The sequence below is a fragment of the Achroia grisella genome, unplaced genomic scaffold, assembly GCF_030625045.1.
Source record: "Achroia grisella isolate CSIRO2021 unplaced genomic scaffold, CSIRO_AGI_Agris_v1 utg4142, whole genome shotgun sequence".
NCBI lineage: Eukaryota > Metazoa > Arthropoda > Insecta > Lepidoptera > Pyralidae > Achroia > Achroia grisella.
In genome coordinates, this window is record NW_026712849.1 from 993,009 (window position 1) to 1,012,434 (window position 19,426).

General features: G+C 32.7%; 2 protein-coding genes across 2 annotated transcripts in view; one reads left to right on the forward strand and one right to left on the reverse strand.

Annotated features, from left to right (window-relative positions):
- The window catches only part of LOC131844841 (probable serine/threonine-protein kinase dyrk2), a 167,045-nt gene that overhangs the window by 55,119 nt on the left and 92,500 nt on the right, over positions 1-19,426 (forward strand). The gene's annotated exons all lie outside the window — the stretch shown is intronic.
- Positions 16,947-17,801, reverse strand: LOC131844845 (probable palmitoyltransferase ZDHHC24). The gene has a single exon (XM_059193826.1). It carries the CDS (start codon positions 17,781-17,783, stop codon positions 16,965-16,967), a length of 819 nt encoding a protein of 272 aa, XP_059049809.1. The 5' UTR covers positions 17,784-17,801; the 3' UTR covers positions 16,947-16,964.

Here is a 19,426-nt window from a genome sequence, read left to right on the forward strand (position 1 = left end):
CATCGAGGCATATTCATATTTGTTGTATAAAACAATGTTTTACACAACAATTTTAATTTTCTTATTAATGATAAGTACATGGCTTAACTACAGTGTTAATTGATAAGTGAAAGCGATTACTGGTATATCACAGCATTACGACACATCCAATTAGTTACAGCCAACAAAGCGTGTATGGAAACGAAATACTTTTGTATGATACAATACATTTTATACGGCGAATCTTATTTGAACACATGTTATGCAAATGTCTTATTTGTTCCGCGTGGGTACAGGAGAAAGTAGTTGTATTCAATTCTTTAAATATCTGTTTTTTTTTGTTCCGCATATAGCTTTAAAAATGATGATTCTTTCATACAACCTTTCATATCCGCTTTCAACCCCTTACAACAGTTTTTTTGTATTAAAAAGTGGCCTATGTCCTTTCTCAGGGTTCTCAAACATTTTTGAGTCGTAGACCCATACGTGCCATTTTTCGGTTTTGGGTAGACCCGCCATTCTTACCTAATATTGATTTTTTTGTAAATTTCTAACTGTAGTAAAGTTTAGTGTTAAAAACATAAAGTATTATAAAAACAATAAGATGACGGTAGTCGTAGACCCCTTGCAGTTTGTGATGGACCTCTGGGGGTCGATATAGACCACTTTGGAAATCACTGGTTAAGACTATCTGTGTAATAAATTTCATTCAAATAGGTTCATTACTTTTAGAGTGAAAGCGCGACAGACAGCTGTCGGTCTGAATTATTTTAAATTCAAAATTCAAATTCAAAATATCTTTATTCAAGTAGGTCTATTACAGTCTCTTATGATATATCAAATCTACTGTCAGTTCGGAATGATATCGAGATGAGAAGAACTGACAAGCAACTCAGCTCGTATTCTTTTCAAATAAATGTTGTACATGTTTACAATAATACACAGTCATTAAAATTCAAATTTGGGAGAATAGAGTGACCACTCTGCGAATTTCATATTTATAATATTAGTACCTACTGATATACCTATCTTGGTATTTGAATCACATGCTTGCAGAGATTTCTCTGCTCTAATAAATATGACAGATTTATTTTGTTACTCAAGTAGCTATTATATTTATTTACTTTTGTAAATCTTGCTACTTGGCAGTGTATTCATATAAATCTTAAATTAACATATGTTCAGCATCGACAACAATTATTTAAAAGAGCAACACTCATGTTTCTTTCTCGTTCTACTTGTGATGAGTCTGCGTTCTGAATGAGCGGTAGAATGATAATAATTACAAAATAACAGCAAAGCTAAGAAAATGCGACAATAGTGTATTTATTTATTAGAAATATAAATAAATATAAATATGCTGAACAAAAGACGGCATCATCGCTTAAAGCAATTGCAACCTAGAAATACAAAACATATCGTATGATTATAATTATTAAAGATTATTTCTATTAAAACGGTTAACTTAAACAAACACGTTATGTTTGCTAACAGGAAACGAATTCTAACAAAAATATAGCAATCATAGACACGGACTTATAGTTTAATAAAATCAAAATGTCCCAACACAGTTCCGAAATCGAAAATGAAGCATGCAAATTAGGCACTTCTTTCCGAAAAACCGTGACAATCGAATTGCAAGATCTTTGAACGGCAAATAATTGGACAGTCATGCTTATTAGGAGTAAAAAAAACCGTTTGTCATCCAACATCAAGTGTGGTTGTAAAACAGAGCGGACGAACTGGAGTGTCAGATAAATGCATATTTTGACCTACTATCCGGCCGGCAAGAGTTTGCGTTTCGGATAGGTCGGTAACTCGGTATCGAATGGGCAATGTAACATTGAACAGTCAGACAAAATTTTAAATATCTTTTATTTGCCTTATTAAGGAGTGATAACGTTAAAAATTTAATTATTATTCCAACTTACAATAAACGTATTAATTTTGGATTAATCTAAAAAAAATGTTCTAGACAACTATCGTATTTCAAAATAAAACAACCAACAGACAACCATAGACAATATTTAAAAATGTTTGTCTGTAAACTTTATTGTACAGTAAATACATTCAAATTAACTAAGGATACAGCGATCTTAAAAAATAAGTTGTATAATGTATTTATATCAGTTGTCTAGTACCCATAATACAAGCATTCTGTTCTTTATGACTAGATGATTCTGTATGAATTGTTCGGAGATATAATTATTTTAATACTATATAAACATTTGATATTTGGAAACTGTAAGTGTTGAATAGTTCATACATAATAACGATCTTTTCTAGTGAGTGCTAGTTGGTAGTTTGTAAAACTTAAAGTAACAATAAAATTATTTAAAAGAGCAACACGCAAATTTTTTACTCATTCTTCTTGTGATGAGACAGTGATGACAAAAAATGTGATGACTATTCAAGAGTGCTTCAATGTCAATTTATTTGAATTAATGTTTTTTTATTCTATTCTTTTCAATTTTAATAATTTTAAAATAAGATACAATTGCAGCTTGGATATTTTATCAGACTGCTTTAGACTCTACTACAGATATAGTAGTAGTTTTTTTTTTAATAATAAATACATGCTGCGAATGATATAACCGGAGTTACTTGTGAGTTTAATAAGAGATGTAAAAACTAAATCAATTTCGTCATTGCTGCCAGATCTCGTACATGATCATGATCATTAATTGAAATGATATGTGGACCATAAATCAAATTATCATTACAAATTAATTCTTAGTTAGGAGTTATCTTATAGTAATTAAATTTAACATACGATTAATGTGTTTTGAATTGCATATGATAATTTAATCCTAGTAATTATAAACCCACTTTAAAATATACTCACATGTCATCAGTAAGACGATGTTCAGTTATTACACTGTCAGTTTGTGACTTCAAATGACTGTTGATTGTCTTAGCTGTGTCTTGTCTTATCTTAGCTTGCTTTAGTTATTTGGAATTGTGACTTGTAGATATAGATTGTTTTTTTTTTCGGAGAACTAATGCTGTGGCCGATTTCTTGCTCTCTCCGCTTCTCTTGCTTTCTGCCGTCTCCTTCCTTGCCATTACCGCAGTATAATTAATGAATAAATAATTTATTATTAGGAACGATTGTTAATTCTATAAAATATTTTCACTGACATATATATTCAACAAAAAAGAAACTACGTTACATTTAGTAATGAAAAAGGTAAATTGACATAGAATAAATAATGGTATTTATCGTATATTCATCCATAATTATTATGTATTTACTGAAATATGTTTATTTTTAAGTTACGGTTATTACTCATCAAAATTTTTTCACTGTAAAATATGTATTTGCAATATAAATATACCTTTAAATATGAAAAACGTAAATTAACATTAAACGCAAATTAAAATAATGTCATTTATTTGATATTAATTTACAATTAACTAACTCTACACCGCGGTTTCGGCCGTGTTAATTTTCAATATAAAATATAGCCTATATGTTATTCTGATGCATAAGCTATATTACTGTAAAGTATCATTCAAGTCCGTTCAGTAGTTTTTGCGTGAAAAAGTAACAAACATCCATTCTTAAAAACTTTCGCGTTTATTATATTACTAAGTTATGTGACGGTTTATTTACTGAAATATGTTTATTCATGATTATATTTTTTCGTTTGCAGGTAAACAAACCTTACAGCTTCATTTCCAGCGACAACAGTAAGTGGATTAGTTACGGCTCTTTAAACGTCAGCACGTTTAACAGATTGCATTCACTCTGCATACATTTCTTCATGGCATTGACTAGTTTTAGGGTTCTGTAGTTTAGAGACGAGAGAACCCTTCTATAAAAGTCCATATCTATAAAAGATTAATCGGAAAGGGTATGCTAAAACGCTGACAGTGTAATATTACATAGTATAAAAAACTCGATATCTGTCTATATGTCTCTTTGTATACTTAAATCTTTACAACTATGCAACGGATTTTGAAGCGGTTTTTAGATAGTGGGATTCAAGAGGAAGGTTTATAAATATAATAGAATAGAATAGAATAGAAAATCATTTATACAAATAAACTTACATTGAAGCACTTTTGAATAGTCATTAAATTTTTTAATCTACCGCTCGTTCGGAAAGCTGTCTTATCACAAGAAGAACGAGCAAGAATCTTGCGTGTTGCTTTTTTAAATAATTTTATTATTACTTTACATTTTTAAGTTTAAGTATTTAATTGAATTTGTGTTCACATAGAACACAAATTCAATTAAATACTCAAATAGAAAAAATATTGAATATATAACCAACTGGTTAAACAATTAATAAGAGGAAATCAGTCATAGTGATTAGAGCAGACCAGTCCCTACAAGCAGCACCCGTTCACGAGTATGACGGATGAGCCAGCCATCACTGCGCTCGACCATATTTTAGGGAGCCCAATGACCCAGCCCACCACGCCGCCACAAGTCTGGACATTTTAGTGAGCATGACTACTCAAAACACAACAAACACACTTATAATTGTAAGTAGCTTTGACGTAGTCTAGTGTTTTGAGTAAGTTGGACTCCATTTTCCCCAATCAGCCTCTCAACTGGGCCGTTGTGCATGTAGAGCCCACGAGTATGACGGATGAGCCAGCCATCACTGCGCTCGACCATATTTTATAGCCCAATGACCCAGCCCACCACGCCGCCACAAGTCTGGACATTTTAGTGAGCATGACTACTCAAAACATAACAAACACACAATTGTAAGTAGCTTTGACGTAGTCTACTATACTATACTATATATCTACTGTAATTATTTATATAAAAAAAAAAACATCTATTAAAAAGAGCAACACACAAGTTTCTTGCTCATTCTTCTTGTGATGAATCTGCATTCCGAATGAGTGGTAGAATCAAAATATGACTATTCAAAAGTGCTTGTAATGAGTTTATTTGAATAAAGATTATTTCTATTTCTATTTCTATTTCTAGTGTTTTGAGTAAGTTGGACTCCATTTTCCCCAATCAGCCTCTCAACTGGGCTGTTGTGCATGTAGAGCCGAGATTAGTAAAGTAGCCAGCCAAGTTCATTCCAAATGTGCGTAAATTATTAAGCGAAGAAGTATTATATTTATGATTACAAATGTTTGTGCCTCGAATTTCACTACGATTACTCCATTTCTCGCAAGGAATGGAGTAATCGTAGTGAAATTCGAGGTAGTCAAAGTCAGATGTGTAATTAAATATACGGAACTCTATAAACAAGTTTAGTCTTGTCGATTTTTTACTATAGAAAAGTAACGACATTGCAATGGTTCACAATTCTTAACGATTATTTAACGGTTGTGAAAATGACGCCAAGACAGACCCATTGCAAGATGATCTTACAATTCACCTTTTTGTAATAAATGAACACGTTTTTTTATGCTTCTCCATTACTTTTTGCGAGACCGTAGAAGTGGTGACAGCAGTAATGTACCATGTTAACCAATAGTCATAATATATACGACAATTTATACAGCGCCATCTAGTCCCAAGCCAAGCAGAGCTAGTAGTACATCGCCTAACTCCGTTGGTCGTGTTGCGTGTCGCAACATTGACCACAATGTACACTGTAACTGTCCCGTCTACACTACCAAAGAACAGGACATCGGCGACTACATCCGGGCCCTTTTGGTTCGGACATAGTTGACGTTGTCCACCTATTTTTTATTTTTATTGGGTTGTTTGGGCTATTGTCAGATGTGTAGCACCTGTAGCACTGCGACCTACATAGATCTATTGTGCTCGCCCTTTTCAGAGTTCGCTACCTAGACCCGTCAGGGACAAGAATTGAAGGATATTCTTAGGAGCGATCGTTTTTATCTCCTCGGGATAGAGTGTAAACTTTCCAAAGGAGATATTTCGTTTATGCATGAGTGGGCTACAACCACATAGGATGTCCACCTAAGCTACCAGCTGATAATAATATTATTATAATAAATATCTTACTACATCTATATATGTCATATGTTATATATTATCTAATATATATATATTATATGTACTTATATGTTAGTCCTTAAAGTATATACATATATATTATGAGCCAAAATTGTTATATATACAAAACATTTCTTATACACAAAAATTATAATGTAAAAACTTGACGTTCATAAGCGGTTAAAATGTCCTACATGAATAAATGATTTTAGAATTTGAAATTAGTTACCTGAAGCAAATAAATAAATAAAATAAATATTTGTATTCCTGAATAGTCATGAATACAAACAAAACAAAAAAACACCTCGACCGATACAAACAATCATAGGATTTTTTGTATCGGTCATAACTTACACAACGTCACCTAGTCCCAAGCTAACCAGAGTTTGTGTTATGGGTACTAGTTAACTGGTAAAAATAGTTATACAGTTTTTTAAATATATACATAATATACATAGAAACATCTAGATCGATACAAATAATCATAATTATTAACACAAATGTTTGTACCGTACAAGGATTCGAACTCGCGACCATCGTTGTTGTATATGACCAAATAGTTATTTCAATCAAGTTTCTATTTTCATAATATACATAGAAACATCTAGATCGATACAAACAATCATAATCATTAACACAAATGTTTGTACCGTGCAAGGATTCGAACTCGCGACCATCGGTGTTGTATATCACCAAATAGTTATTTCAATCAAGTTTCTACTTGTCATTGTTCCTAGTGATATACTGTTGTTTTCATCAATTGCAAGTACTGAAGTCTTGACAGCCGATTTATATCGAATCAGACACTCATCGTGAGCACCCAGTGACATAATCGATTGTTGAAATTGGCGATCGGAAACTGATAATCGATTATTTCATAACGATTTGCGAAATCAACTTGCTGGTTACAATCAACTGATAAACATCGAAAGATGTATGAGTGTTGTATTGAAGTTTTAATGGAGATATTGACAGGTTATTTTGTGTACGTATATATTATACTAATTGTACATGCGGCTTCGCTCGCGTGGAATAGACGACGTACGAATTTCCATCCAAACTTTCACCCCCTATATTACTTCACTCTCTTAAGGGTAAATTATTTACAATTTTGAGTGTCATATTTATTTATATCTATAATTTAATAGTTTCACGCTTCTAGCTTTGAAAATGACGATAATTTCATAGAACCTATAATATCCCATCTCAACCCCTTACAACCCTTATTTCGCATTAAAAAGTAGCCTATGTCCTTAGGCTACTTTTTATTGCGAAATAAGGGTAAATAATGCGAGATAATCTAGACCCTGAGTAAGGTCTCAGGGTCTAGATTATCTGTGTACCAAATTTCATTTAAATCGGTTCAGTAGTTTTGGCGTGAAAGCACGACAGTTACACAGACAGGGTTTATTTCATATTTATAATATTACTAGCTACTCGTCCGGCTTCGTCCAGGTGTACATGTATTATACATATAAACCTTCCTCTTGAATCACTCCATCTTTTAAAAAAACGCTTCAAAATCAGTTGCGTAGTTTTAAAGATTTAAGAATACATAGGGACGGACAGACAGCGACAGCGACTTTGTTTTATACTATGTAATGAAGTAAGCATGACATATGTTTTGACAGGTAAATTTACATATATAATTTCAATTGAAATCTGCTGGGAAAAAAACTAACTACTGTATATTGTAAGGTCATTAAAATAATATTAGTACGACGTGCTGACTTTAATTTTGTAGCGCTTTAGCACAGTGATTGACCTCCAGATGGTCGCGGGTTCGATTGCCGGGCGATAGAAACATCTGTTATCATTTCATCACATTCTTCGTATCGGTGCCTACATATTACGTAATTTAAGTGCCTTATCTCATGCTTCAACCAAATTGGCTATACGGCGGAAGCAAATATAGTCCCTATTTTTTTTAAAGGATGATAATGGAATGGTGCACCCGCTTGCGCTAACGGTTTACGCTGGCGGGGCACCAGTGGAGGATGATAAGATGATCATGAGGTCAGATCAGTTAGCCAGTGACAAAATCACCGGGAATGTATCACGATGGTTTCCAGGGGGAACCGCGTGGAGGTCAACCTGACATGGTACATTGCTAGTAATGAGATCATCAGTCCATTACTAACAATCCCCTTTCCCCTCTATCGTCTCTATTGCAGAGTGCGGGCGAGTCCCAACAGTGTCTTGAAGGCAATTGCTTGTAAAATAGGCTGTCCCATTCTAAGAGACTGGGTGGGACAGGTAATATGTTAAAAGTTACATTTTTATTTTATATAATTGATAGATAGATAATTGATTTATTGCCAACATAACACAATTAATACAATTTACAATAAGACACAAAACAAGAAATAAATAATAAGATAGAAGTTGGCAATAGGAGCTGCCTCAGCTGTTGCTGATATAAGCACAACCTTAGTGAGGCACCTATACAGCGCTGGTTTTCAGGCACGCGATTTCGTCCACGTGGAATTTAACTTTATTTCTCTAAAATAAAAGTAGCCTAAGTTACTCCTTATTACATCAGCTACCTGCCAAAAAAAGTCCCGTCAAAATCGGCCCAGCCATTTCAGAGAGCCGGAACAAACAGACCGACAGACAGACAGACAAAAATTGTAAAAAATATTATTTTAGTGTATATACCGTATTTATTTTCATAAGCATGTAGTAAAAAACGGTTATTTCAATATTACAAATAGACACTCCAATTTTATTTATATGTATTGATTTTATTACTAACAAAATGGATCAGTTTGTTTGAAATAAAATTATTATTAAAATTAAAACACAGCTTCTTTTAATATTTATCATAATATATAAACAATTTATGTATTTCTATATATTATATATTTCAATAATTACGCATCATAAACAATTTTACTTACAGTATTACCATAAATACGAAAGTAAGTTTATTTGTTAATATTTCATATTTCAGCGACGTCACCTATTATTATGAAGTTTGTCATCAATCATGGTCAGATAAAGTCACAGATATAAGCTAGTAATAAGATGATCTCGGTGGTCTAGTGATTTAGCACTCCGCCTTACTTCCGATGATCGCAGATTCGATGCTCCGTACGGTACAAACATTTGTATTCCTGAGTATGACTGTTTGTATTGGTCTGAGTGTTTTCTATGTATATTATGCATGAATTTACAAAAATCTCATCACCATCTGCTTCTTCCTTATCCCATTCATTTATGGTCGTCGTAATATGTTTTTCTCTTCCATTTCAGTTCGCAGTCATCTCGTTATTTACTCCCTTTCTTCGACCTTCCTCTGCCTTTATAACCATCCACATTTATATGTAATACTTTCTTTAAAATATTATTTTATTCGTAGGAATTCGTATGTTATGGTATGGGTATATAATACGTAGGTATTATATACCCATACCATAACATACGATTAGATAACAGACAAAAAATTGTATCTATGTATTTATAACTCTTGTCTAGTACCCACAATAGATGGTAGATAAAAAACAAGTTGTTATGACTATTCAAAAGTGCTTAAATTAAGTTTATTTGAATAAATTATTATACTATTCTATTCTGCTTAGCTTGGAACTAGATAGCTCTATGTAATAATAACAATAATAATAATTTATTCATTATAGCAGAATACAGAGTAAAAATATAGAAAAACTTAAAAGCTAATATCGCGCTATGGGCTGAAAGGCCTTCCACTCAGCTGGTGCCGCATCGTGTCAATGCTGCACTGATTTTCAGAAGAGCCACTCGAAAGAAAGCAATAGAAATAAGAAGGAATTGTCCTGAGGTATTATTACTATAATATATCATCATGTTATGCAGAGGAACGATGTATAATATGAATGTGGATGGATGTAAAGGGAGGGGACGCGCTAAGAAAAGATGGATGGATTGTGTGAAAGATGATATGAATAAAAGAAGAGTATGTTCAGATATGACGACCGATAGAGAGCAGTGGAAGAGAATGACATACTGCGCCGACCCCAAATAATGGGATAAAGGCAAGGCAATGATGAATATATCAACGAAAACGAAAGTCCATTATATCATTATTCAGTGTGACCGGCGTAGTTACTGCGATTGAGAAACGATTTCAGGATTTCCGCACGATTTCTATCCTGTGCCAATGAAACCTATAACGTTTATTTCCTCAACATAATTTTAGTTTTTATACCTATAAATATATACACTGTGGCTGTAATCACTATTTCATTGTCAGATTATTGGTCATGTATTTATGTGTGTATGGTATATTTTTGTATATATATATGTATTTTATGTATATTTGTAGGAATATTTATGTATTCACATGTGTATATATATTTATTCATGTATATTCTATAAAATATTATAATATTATTTGCACCGCCCACAACTTATCTCTGCACAACTCATGGTTGCCTGGTAGAAAATGCCATCAGATGTTAAGTCCGCCATATGTACTCTTTACTTATGTATGACGTGCATTAAAGTTATTTAAATAAATAAAATAAATATAAATATACAGATTTGCTAATAAAATTATAACAACTAAATATCATAATTAAAGATCAAAACAACTCAGCCGTCTAGTACGAACAGGCCAGCCGTTTTAGAGATCAGCAAGAACAATTAGATATACAGACGAAATTTAATGTACGTATATATAACGTGGAGCATTATATTATATGTTATTTATATATTTACACTCATGAATAATGAGAATTACATATCGTCAGTTAAATAGAAAAATGACAGTATTCAAAATGTAATAAATAACACGACAAGCAATTAGTGTTTTTAAATTTATTTAAATTATTATTTGTTCCTTAAAGTTTTAACAAAAATTTACACAGAAATATTATATATCATTTTAAAAGTATTTAGATAATGATTAAGACGGCGTGGTTAATTTAATTGACTTATATAAAAGGAGGCAATTCTAGCTTCTAATTTTAAAAATTTCATTTTATTATTTTATCGACTATATATTGATTGACTTTAATAATCTTAAGTACCGTCTAAAATGTCCTGCATGAATAAATGATTTTTGATTTGTTTTGATTTGATATATATACCTTCATATGCATTTATGTGAATATCTGTTAACATGAAATTACAAACAGACTTTGATTTTATAATAAAATAAATTTGATTTAATTGTAAAATTGTTTGACGGCCTCAGTGGTCTAGCGGTTTAACACACCGCCTTACTTCCGATGGTCGCCGGTTCGATTCCTCGTACGTTGCAAAATTTTTATATTCATGTGTATGATTGTTTGTATCGGTCTGGATGTTTCTATCTATATATGAATATGTATTTAAAAAATCTAAGTATTTATATCAGTTATCTAGTACCAATAATACAAGCTCTGCTTACCTTCGGACTAGATGGCGCTGTGTCAATTGTCCAGGGAGATTTACATAATTCTCATTATGACAGACAGATCGACTTATATTACATTAATCCGGCATGTCTTTCTTTTCGCAAACAGCTTGCGCAACGTTGATATTTAAGTTTGACAGTTAGTGAGGTTGTTGTGTCTTTAAATTAATCATTTTTATAGTGGTCTCACGATGCTCCACTGATATTTGGAGTGGCACGACTTGGGTTGTCTGTACCGGTGTGCTTATGATTGCAGGAAAATGCGGGCATTATCATTCCGTGACATACAATTCATACATACAAATCTCACGTATTATTGGTAATTGTATAAAAATTAAATATGTATTAATAATGCATATTTATTTTTTATTTTTTTTTAAGTTTGCGGAAAACTGATGCCTGTAATAATAATATTTTATATGCAAATATAGGTCTTTGATAAGATGTTTATTGATTTCTTTCAAATATATAATAATAATAATAGTAATCTTAAGACAATTCACACAGCGCTATATATAGACAGCACTAGCGATACTGATAGCGCTAGACATCTAGACCCAAGTTAAGCTAGCTGATACAAATACATAGATAATTTTTTTTTCATAAATACATACAGAATCTAACCCGCGATCATCGGACGTAAAGCGGTGTGCTAAACTCTAGACCACCGCGTCCGTATATGTATACATACGGACTCGACAGTTTACCTAAAACAGCTTGCTGTCTAATTAAAAAACTTTTGAATATTATATAAACTCTTTTTTTCGTTTTTCAAGATTAACTTACCATACCCTATAAAGTTTTCGTCGTCGTGCTTGCCCTTAATGGTCGGCACCATTAAGGGTAGGCAACGAGCACGTGACACGGTTGGAGTTCCAGGGGGTACATATGGACAGCTAGTTTCCAAAACGGTACAGAAAAACAAGCCTACTGTCGTATCATTTGGTTTGTTATTGGTGTTTCCATCACCAGCGAGTCAGTCAGAAATATAAATTAACAAATAATTTATTTTGTAACAGCCTGATAAAAACGCGCTCGTTTGTTATTGGCGTTTCCATCACCAGCGGGTCAGTCAAAATGTAAATTGACAAATAATTTCTTCTGTAACAGTCTGACTAAAACTCGTGACCTTTTTGGTTTAAATCTGAACAATAAGTTACGCCGCTCTCAAATATTTATATAAGAAGCAATAAATTGTTTTTTATGTAACTTCATTTTACAAAATGAAGAAACAATAGCTTCGTTGGATTCATTTAGAGATAAATATTATATTATATTATTATATATATTACTAGTTCGAATTGAAAAATTACTTTTGTGTTGGATAGTCCATTTATCGAGGAAGACTTTAACCTATATATAACATTACGCTACGACCAATAGGAGCGGAGCTGCAATGAAAAATATTGCAAAAGGTGGGGGAATGAAACGCAGACGAGGTTGCGCGGATCAGTTAGTATTTATATAAAAAACAATAAATTGGTATTTATGTAACTTCATTTTACAAAATGAGGAAACAATGGCTTCATTGGATGTATTTAGAGATAAACATTATATTCGGGTGATATGCTTAGTTATAGTAATATCACAGTTGAGTTTATCACAAAATGTTGATCTAAATATCACGTCAAATCTCGAGGTCCTTGGCGTTGATATATCCAGTGACGTTCAGTTTTGCGGTCATTTGGAGGACAAGGCTAAAATAGCCTCAAAAAGCTTGGTGTGCTCAGTAGAGTGAGACGGTATTTCACGGCGGCCCATCGCTTGCAATTATACAAGGCGCAGATCCGGCCGCATATGGAATACTGTTCTCATCTCTGAGCGGGAGCACCACAATACCAGCTACTTCCATTTGACCGCATTCAGAACCGAGCAGCCAGAATCGTTGGTAATCAACGTCTATGTGACAGACTCGACCCATTGGCTTTGCGGCGAGATATTGCATCTCTGTGCATTTTCTACCGCATATATCACGGGGAGTGTTCTGAGGAATTTTTCGGATTAATACCAGCTGCTGAGTTTCACCACCGTACCACCCGCCAGAAACTGAAATACCATCCTGATCATCTGGATGAATGGCGGTCTTCCACAGTGCGGTTTTCTAGAAACTTTTTGCCACGTACAACCACATTGTGGAATCACCTTCCAGCAATGGTATTTCCGAACCGATACGATATTGAAACCTTCAAGAAAAGAGCTTATTCCTTTTTAAAAGGCCGACAATGTACATGCAATTGCCCTGGTGTTGCGGGTGCTCATGGACGGCGGTAATCACTTACCATCAGGTGAGCCGCATGCTCGTTTGGCCCCTGTGTTATAAAAAAAAAGTTCATTGCAATTCTTTATTAATCTACACATATAAATAAAATTGTAGTGTCTGTTTGTAATATTGAAACAACCGTTTTTTACTACATGCACATGCATATAAATACATGATTTGATTTGCACTCTTTGTAACGATACTTCTCCGAAACGGCTTGACCGATCGACATCAAAATTTCATGAAAGGTCAATTAAAATCTCCGACGTTTGCCATTCAAAAAAATTCTGATCTATCAAGGTTATGTTAAGAATAAACACGCTCCGCTCTATGTGACCTGGTGTGCAAACAACACCCTGGTAACAAACCTAGTTTATTTTCATTATATGAGAATACAAATTTATTCTATATATAATCGACTGCAGGTTACCACAAAATGCTTACATCTCTGCAAAGGTCATCGAACCTTACCTATTGTTTGATTAAAATTTCTTATCCATCAGTAACTATTCATCAGGAACCCATACAGTCCTCGAGCACGTGTTATAGCTATAACTGTCAATCAGACGCGTGCTCAGACTTCCTGCTACATTACCATGCGTTATAATGGCTACTTGCAGTGTTGCCAGCTATATGAATGTGATTTAGTTCATATAGTTCATATAAAAGCAATAATAATAATATACTTTGCTACTCTATTGTTTTAATATATATACTAGGGACGCTATAGACTTTGAACTGTTTAGGGATTTGAAGGAAGAACAATGAATGGTAAATAATTAACCTAAAATGATATATGCGAACTAGGATGTAATATATGTGTATACACATGTTATAGCACTAGAAATATGTACAACGGCTCAAACGAGGGGCTAAATGCGGAATAAAATTGTTCTAAAAATGTTAAATCACCAACGAAGTTTGAACAAAACTATTAAGACAACAAACAAACAAGACAACAAATTTCTTGAACATATTTATATCATACAAACCTCTTGAACAACCACCATATGAGTATTCGAATAAATATTCATAATTCATAATCACAAAATAAACACACTTTAATTATATTCAATAAGAAATTAGAATAATACTAAAAATATTTTTTATTAAACAAAACTTAAGTAATGATCTAACTAATAAATATCTTATATACACCCCTAATTTTTTTTTTTTTTTTTAGACAAAATTTTTAGTTTCTAATTTTTTATGATACAACATACAAAAATACATACAATCCAAAATTTTCACCCTTCTATCATCAACCCCTATTTTTTTATAGCGTTATTAATTTATATGGCAAAACAACGTTTGCCGGGACAGCTAGTCTTATATAACATTTTAAATTTGTAATAATCATACTCTTTTATTTATTACAGTAATAAATAAAATATAATTCTCCGGCTACTAAAGCGGGCAAAATCTGTCAGTTTGTGGTAAAACTAGCAGGATGGCAACACTCGTCACTAGTGAACGAGACTTTACGTAACCGTTACGTGTACTTACCTGCACGGATGGTGCAACGGGACTTGCCTTTGAAGTTATAATGACGAACGTGGCAGGTTCATTTGATGTTAGGACTTGGAATATATGATGGGTTATTATATCCTACATGGATGTATAGGAGTTGCAATCGCTTACCATCAATTCGTTCAACTTTAAATGTCAAGTACAGTCCCATTTCGAAGGGATTTCCTACCACGAACACTTACAACGTAGGATAATCTAGTGGAAGTAGTATTTATACCAAAATATCCTTTAATTTATATTATTATTATATCACCAAGTATAATTACATTTATAAAGAGTTAAAGTAAATTTTCTTGGCAGTACTTCTCAGTATAGGTTTTTACTCGAGTTGACGTTACCTTTGACTTTTATAATGACCTACAGGAATTAATGTCAGTCCCATTTCGAAGGGATTTCCTCCCACATACACTTAACATGTAGAATAATCTGATTGAGATAGTATTCATCCTAAATATAACATTTAAAGAGTTAAAGTTTCTTGTCTGTTCTTTTCAGCTGAGGGTATCTTTGACTTTTATAATAGACCTACAGGAATTCATGTTTTAATTCAATTTGTTCTTATTCTCCCATCTCTAAAGAAAATCTCACTAAATAATTACAGTACCTACATAAATCAATACAGTGTCTAATAGAATAGGATTTTTCAAAGAGCATACAGTAAGGTTACCTAAGGATCGGTTTTAGTAGATCTATTACAGTCTTCAAGCTAACAAGAAACAGCGCTTATTATTTTCAAATGTACTTGTAAATTATTACAAAAATACAGATTTATTTTTAAATTCAATTAGAAAGAATGTAGTGACCACCAGCATATGCTATTGTATTTATAATTAATGTTTGTATTTTGATCCTAAAGAACGTGTTGAAAAACTCAATTGACTTTCAGACAATGACAATTCGGTGTTCTAATATAAAATAAGTATATATAGAAAAAGAGAGTAAATAAAAACAGCATCACATGTATTGGTATTTTAGTTTAGAGAGGAGTTTATTTTAAAAGAAATACGGTTGAGAGTTTGGTAATGACACACTTAGTTTTGATAGGCCATGAAGATGAAGATACTAGAATTAATGGTATTTTTGTTGACAAAACTATAGAATATAATAATAATAGTAATAGAAATAGAAATAATCCTTATTCAAATAAACTTAACATAAGCACTTTTGAATAGTAAAGTTTTTTGATTCTACCGCTCATTCGGAATGCAGATTCATCACAAGAAGAATGAGCAAGAAACTTGTGTGTTGCTCTTTTGAATAAATATTGTTTTATTTATATTTACATTAACAAGGATTAGGCATTCGACAATCAACATAGAAACCGCTACGCACTTTCAATCAGATAATAATCAGCGCGAGTAATAGTAGTATAGTAGTAGTAATTAACAATACTAATCTACACTATCGGGTTCTTCCGCATGGTTTGATTGTTGATGTTGATTAACAAGAAGTAACTTGTGTATCTTTAATATAAAAAGGAAAATTACAATGTTACGATGTTGACGAAAATATTATTATGTATCTTATATAATCAACTGAATATAGGAACGAAAATTTATTTCTATAACTTAATTGTACAACTAAACTCAAACTAAAATCAAAAACCTTAAAAATATAATATAATAACTAAAATATATTATTAAAAAAGAGTCCCTTTAGGTAAATCTCCGAAGATACTGGCAGCGTTCCCTCTTAGAATAGCTAGACTAATTCTTTGTCCGAGGTAGCTGCTAGCTCTTCAGTCTTCCGTAATGTCGACTAACCTTTTTGATATTTCCTTGTATATTACTTCATGCCAAATACTAGATAGACATAAATACATGATTGTTTCAAATAAAAGTTTTAATTTACTTCCTCGTTTATACAATTATAAAGGATCAATCAGTTTCTTCACGAATAAAGTCTGATAATGGACTTTCAATAAAAGGCCAGAGTATTGCGAAATACCAGCGTCTACCAAATACACTTAGCAAATTATTCTTCCATCCAATGCTTCTCTTGGTACTAATATTCTTCGACTCATGAGTAGTTACACCTCTAGTTACATTCCTCATATGAAAACAGAATAATACCGTAATCCAAACAAGAAGCAATATATTTAATAAGAAAAACAATACATATAGATCTACTACGCTCATCGGTTCTGGAGTTATAAATCGCAATAAAGGATTGATAATTCTGAAGACAGATATCATAAAGCCATGCTCCTCAAGTTTAGATGACACATAGTAATAGTTGTAATATGAGGAATATAACATTGAAATTATAATGTAAAATAGGAAAAGGATGTAATAACGCCGGTTGTAGAGACCGATGCAAGTGGAAAAGAAAAAACAGTGGTGATCTCTGCCCAGAATGCAAACATTACAAGTTCTGCAGTGCCAGCTTCGCTGCGAGCGGTTTCTGTTACAAAATTTGCAGTAGATACCATCTTTGACGTTGTTTTTTGAACTGGCATCAGTTGCAATAGCCATTAACATGTTGCCACTTACATTTATGTAACAGAATATTGACAATATAACATGTATTGAATGCTTTACGACTGCCATCTCGAACATTTTTACGAGCGTTGGTTTCACTATCACCATTTCAAATATGAAATAACCAGGTATCAAAATAAATAAAATGGCGACACACTGCACTTTTTCGTAAGTGTAAACTGGTTTTTTTATACAATTTCTTGTTATTATATTCATGTTAAATGTTGTTGAAGATAGAATGTAGTAAAATAAAGCAATGAAACGCCTGGTGTCACTTAGGAATACTGTCAAAAACTGACACTATCAAGTTTAGTACTTTAGATAAGGACAAACTCTTTAGTGCATATATGTAATTTATTTATTTAATAAATCTTTAATGCACAAATAAAATAATGATGCGGACTTAACACCTTAAGGCATTTTCTCCTAGTTAACCATGGGAAACGCAGTCAACCATACAGCAAACAGAGGTTTATGGGGGTCGTGCATAAGAAAAATATTACAGAAAACCTATGAGATTCACCAGCAAGCTTGCCTGCACATCCTTGGATTCCTTACTGACACCGATGCTTTTAAAAACACAGCAAACTGTTGCCACCATTTCCGCCATGTTTCAGCTCTGACGGCGGGATTGCCATCCACTCGTAATTCCGAAGAAGGACGTGCGTGTTCCATTTTAATTAAATACAATCCGTACAGACACTATATTTAATGCTATACACACTAAATTTTATCTTCTTATTAATATTCTGCACTGTTACGTATTTATTTTATTTTACCCGCTGCCACCATGTAGTGAAACACAAGCTTGTAAGATGAATACTACTTTATTGACAGTTGAGTGTACTACTCACATAATACACTACAGTAATAAGATTCAATATACGGGTCGTGTCGCTAGTACTAATATAAAATAAGAATATTTTATATTACTTATTAAATAACTGAACAAAAAAACAACTAAACATTTCTAATTCTTTTTCTACTGTTAAAAAGTCACCGGACCGATGCGATGCTTCTTTTATTTCCGTTTTCTGTTGAAGTTTTTTTGTATGTTACACAAGTGATAGTAAAAACACTTTACTAGCTATTGTCTGCGGTTTGACACGCGTGATGTCGCAATTTTTTTTAAGAATTGAAAAATAAACTATATACCAAATTTAAATCGCCGCGCCGGCCGCTTTGGTTTAATGGACACACTTACTTCCTATGCTAGGCGGGTTCGATTCCTCATACGATACAAACATGAGTATGATTGTTTGTATCGGTCTGAGTGTTTTGCTTACCTTATTGTCCTGACATATATAAATTGTTTTTATTATATTAATATTTATTTTCTCCGGTGGTCTAGCGGTTTAGTACACCGCTTTACGTCCGATGGTCGGGGGTTCGATTCCTCGCACGGCACAGACATTTGTATTCATGAGTATGACTGTTTGTATAGGTCTGGGTGTTTTCTATATATAATATGTATTTATTTACGAAAAAAAACAAATATTTTTGTATTTGTATCAGTTACCTAGTGCCCATAATGAGTCTAAATATATATAACTTTGAGTTATATATATTTAGATTAACTGATCGACAGAAAGGTTTAAATGTATTACGCGTTATAAAATAGAACAAGCCCAGAATTTTACAGATTCATAATGCATCCGTATGAAGACGGACGGACGGATCACTAGTTATTAATTTTGAGTTTGAGTTTCAAATCCGGATTTTAACCTAAGCACATACCGGATATAATTGCAAAGTCCGGATATTATCCTAGAAAATATATACATATTAGGTATTATATGGTAGAATAAGGATTTATATGAGCAATTTGCAGTTGAATTACTGTCAGCCGTGACGGGCAA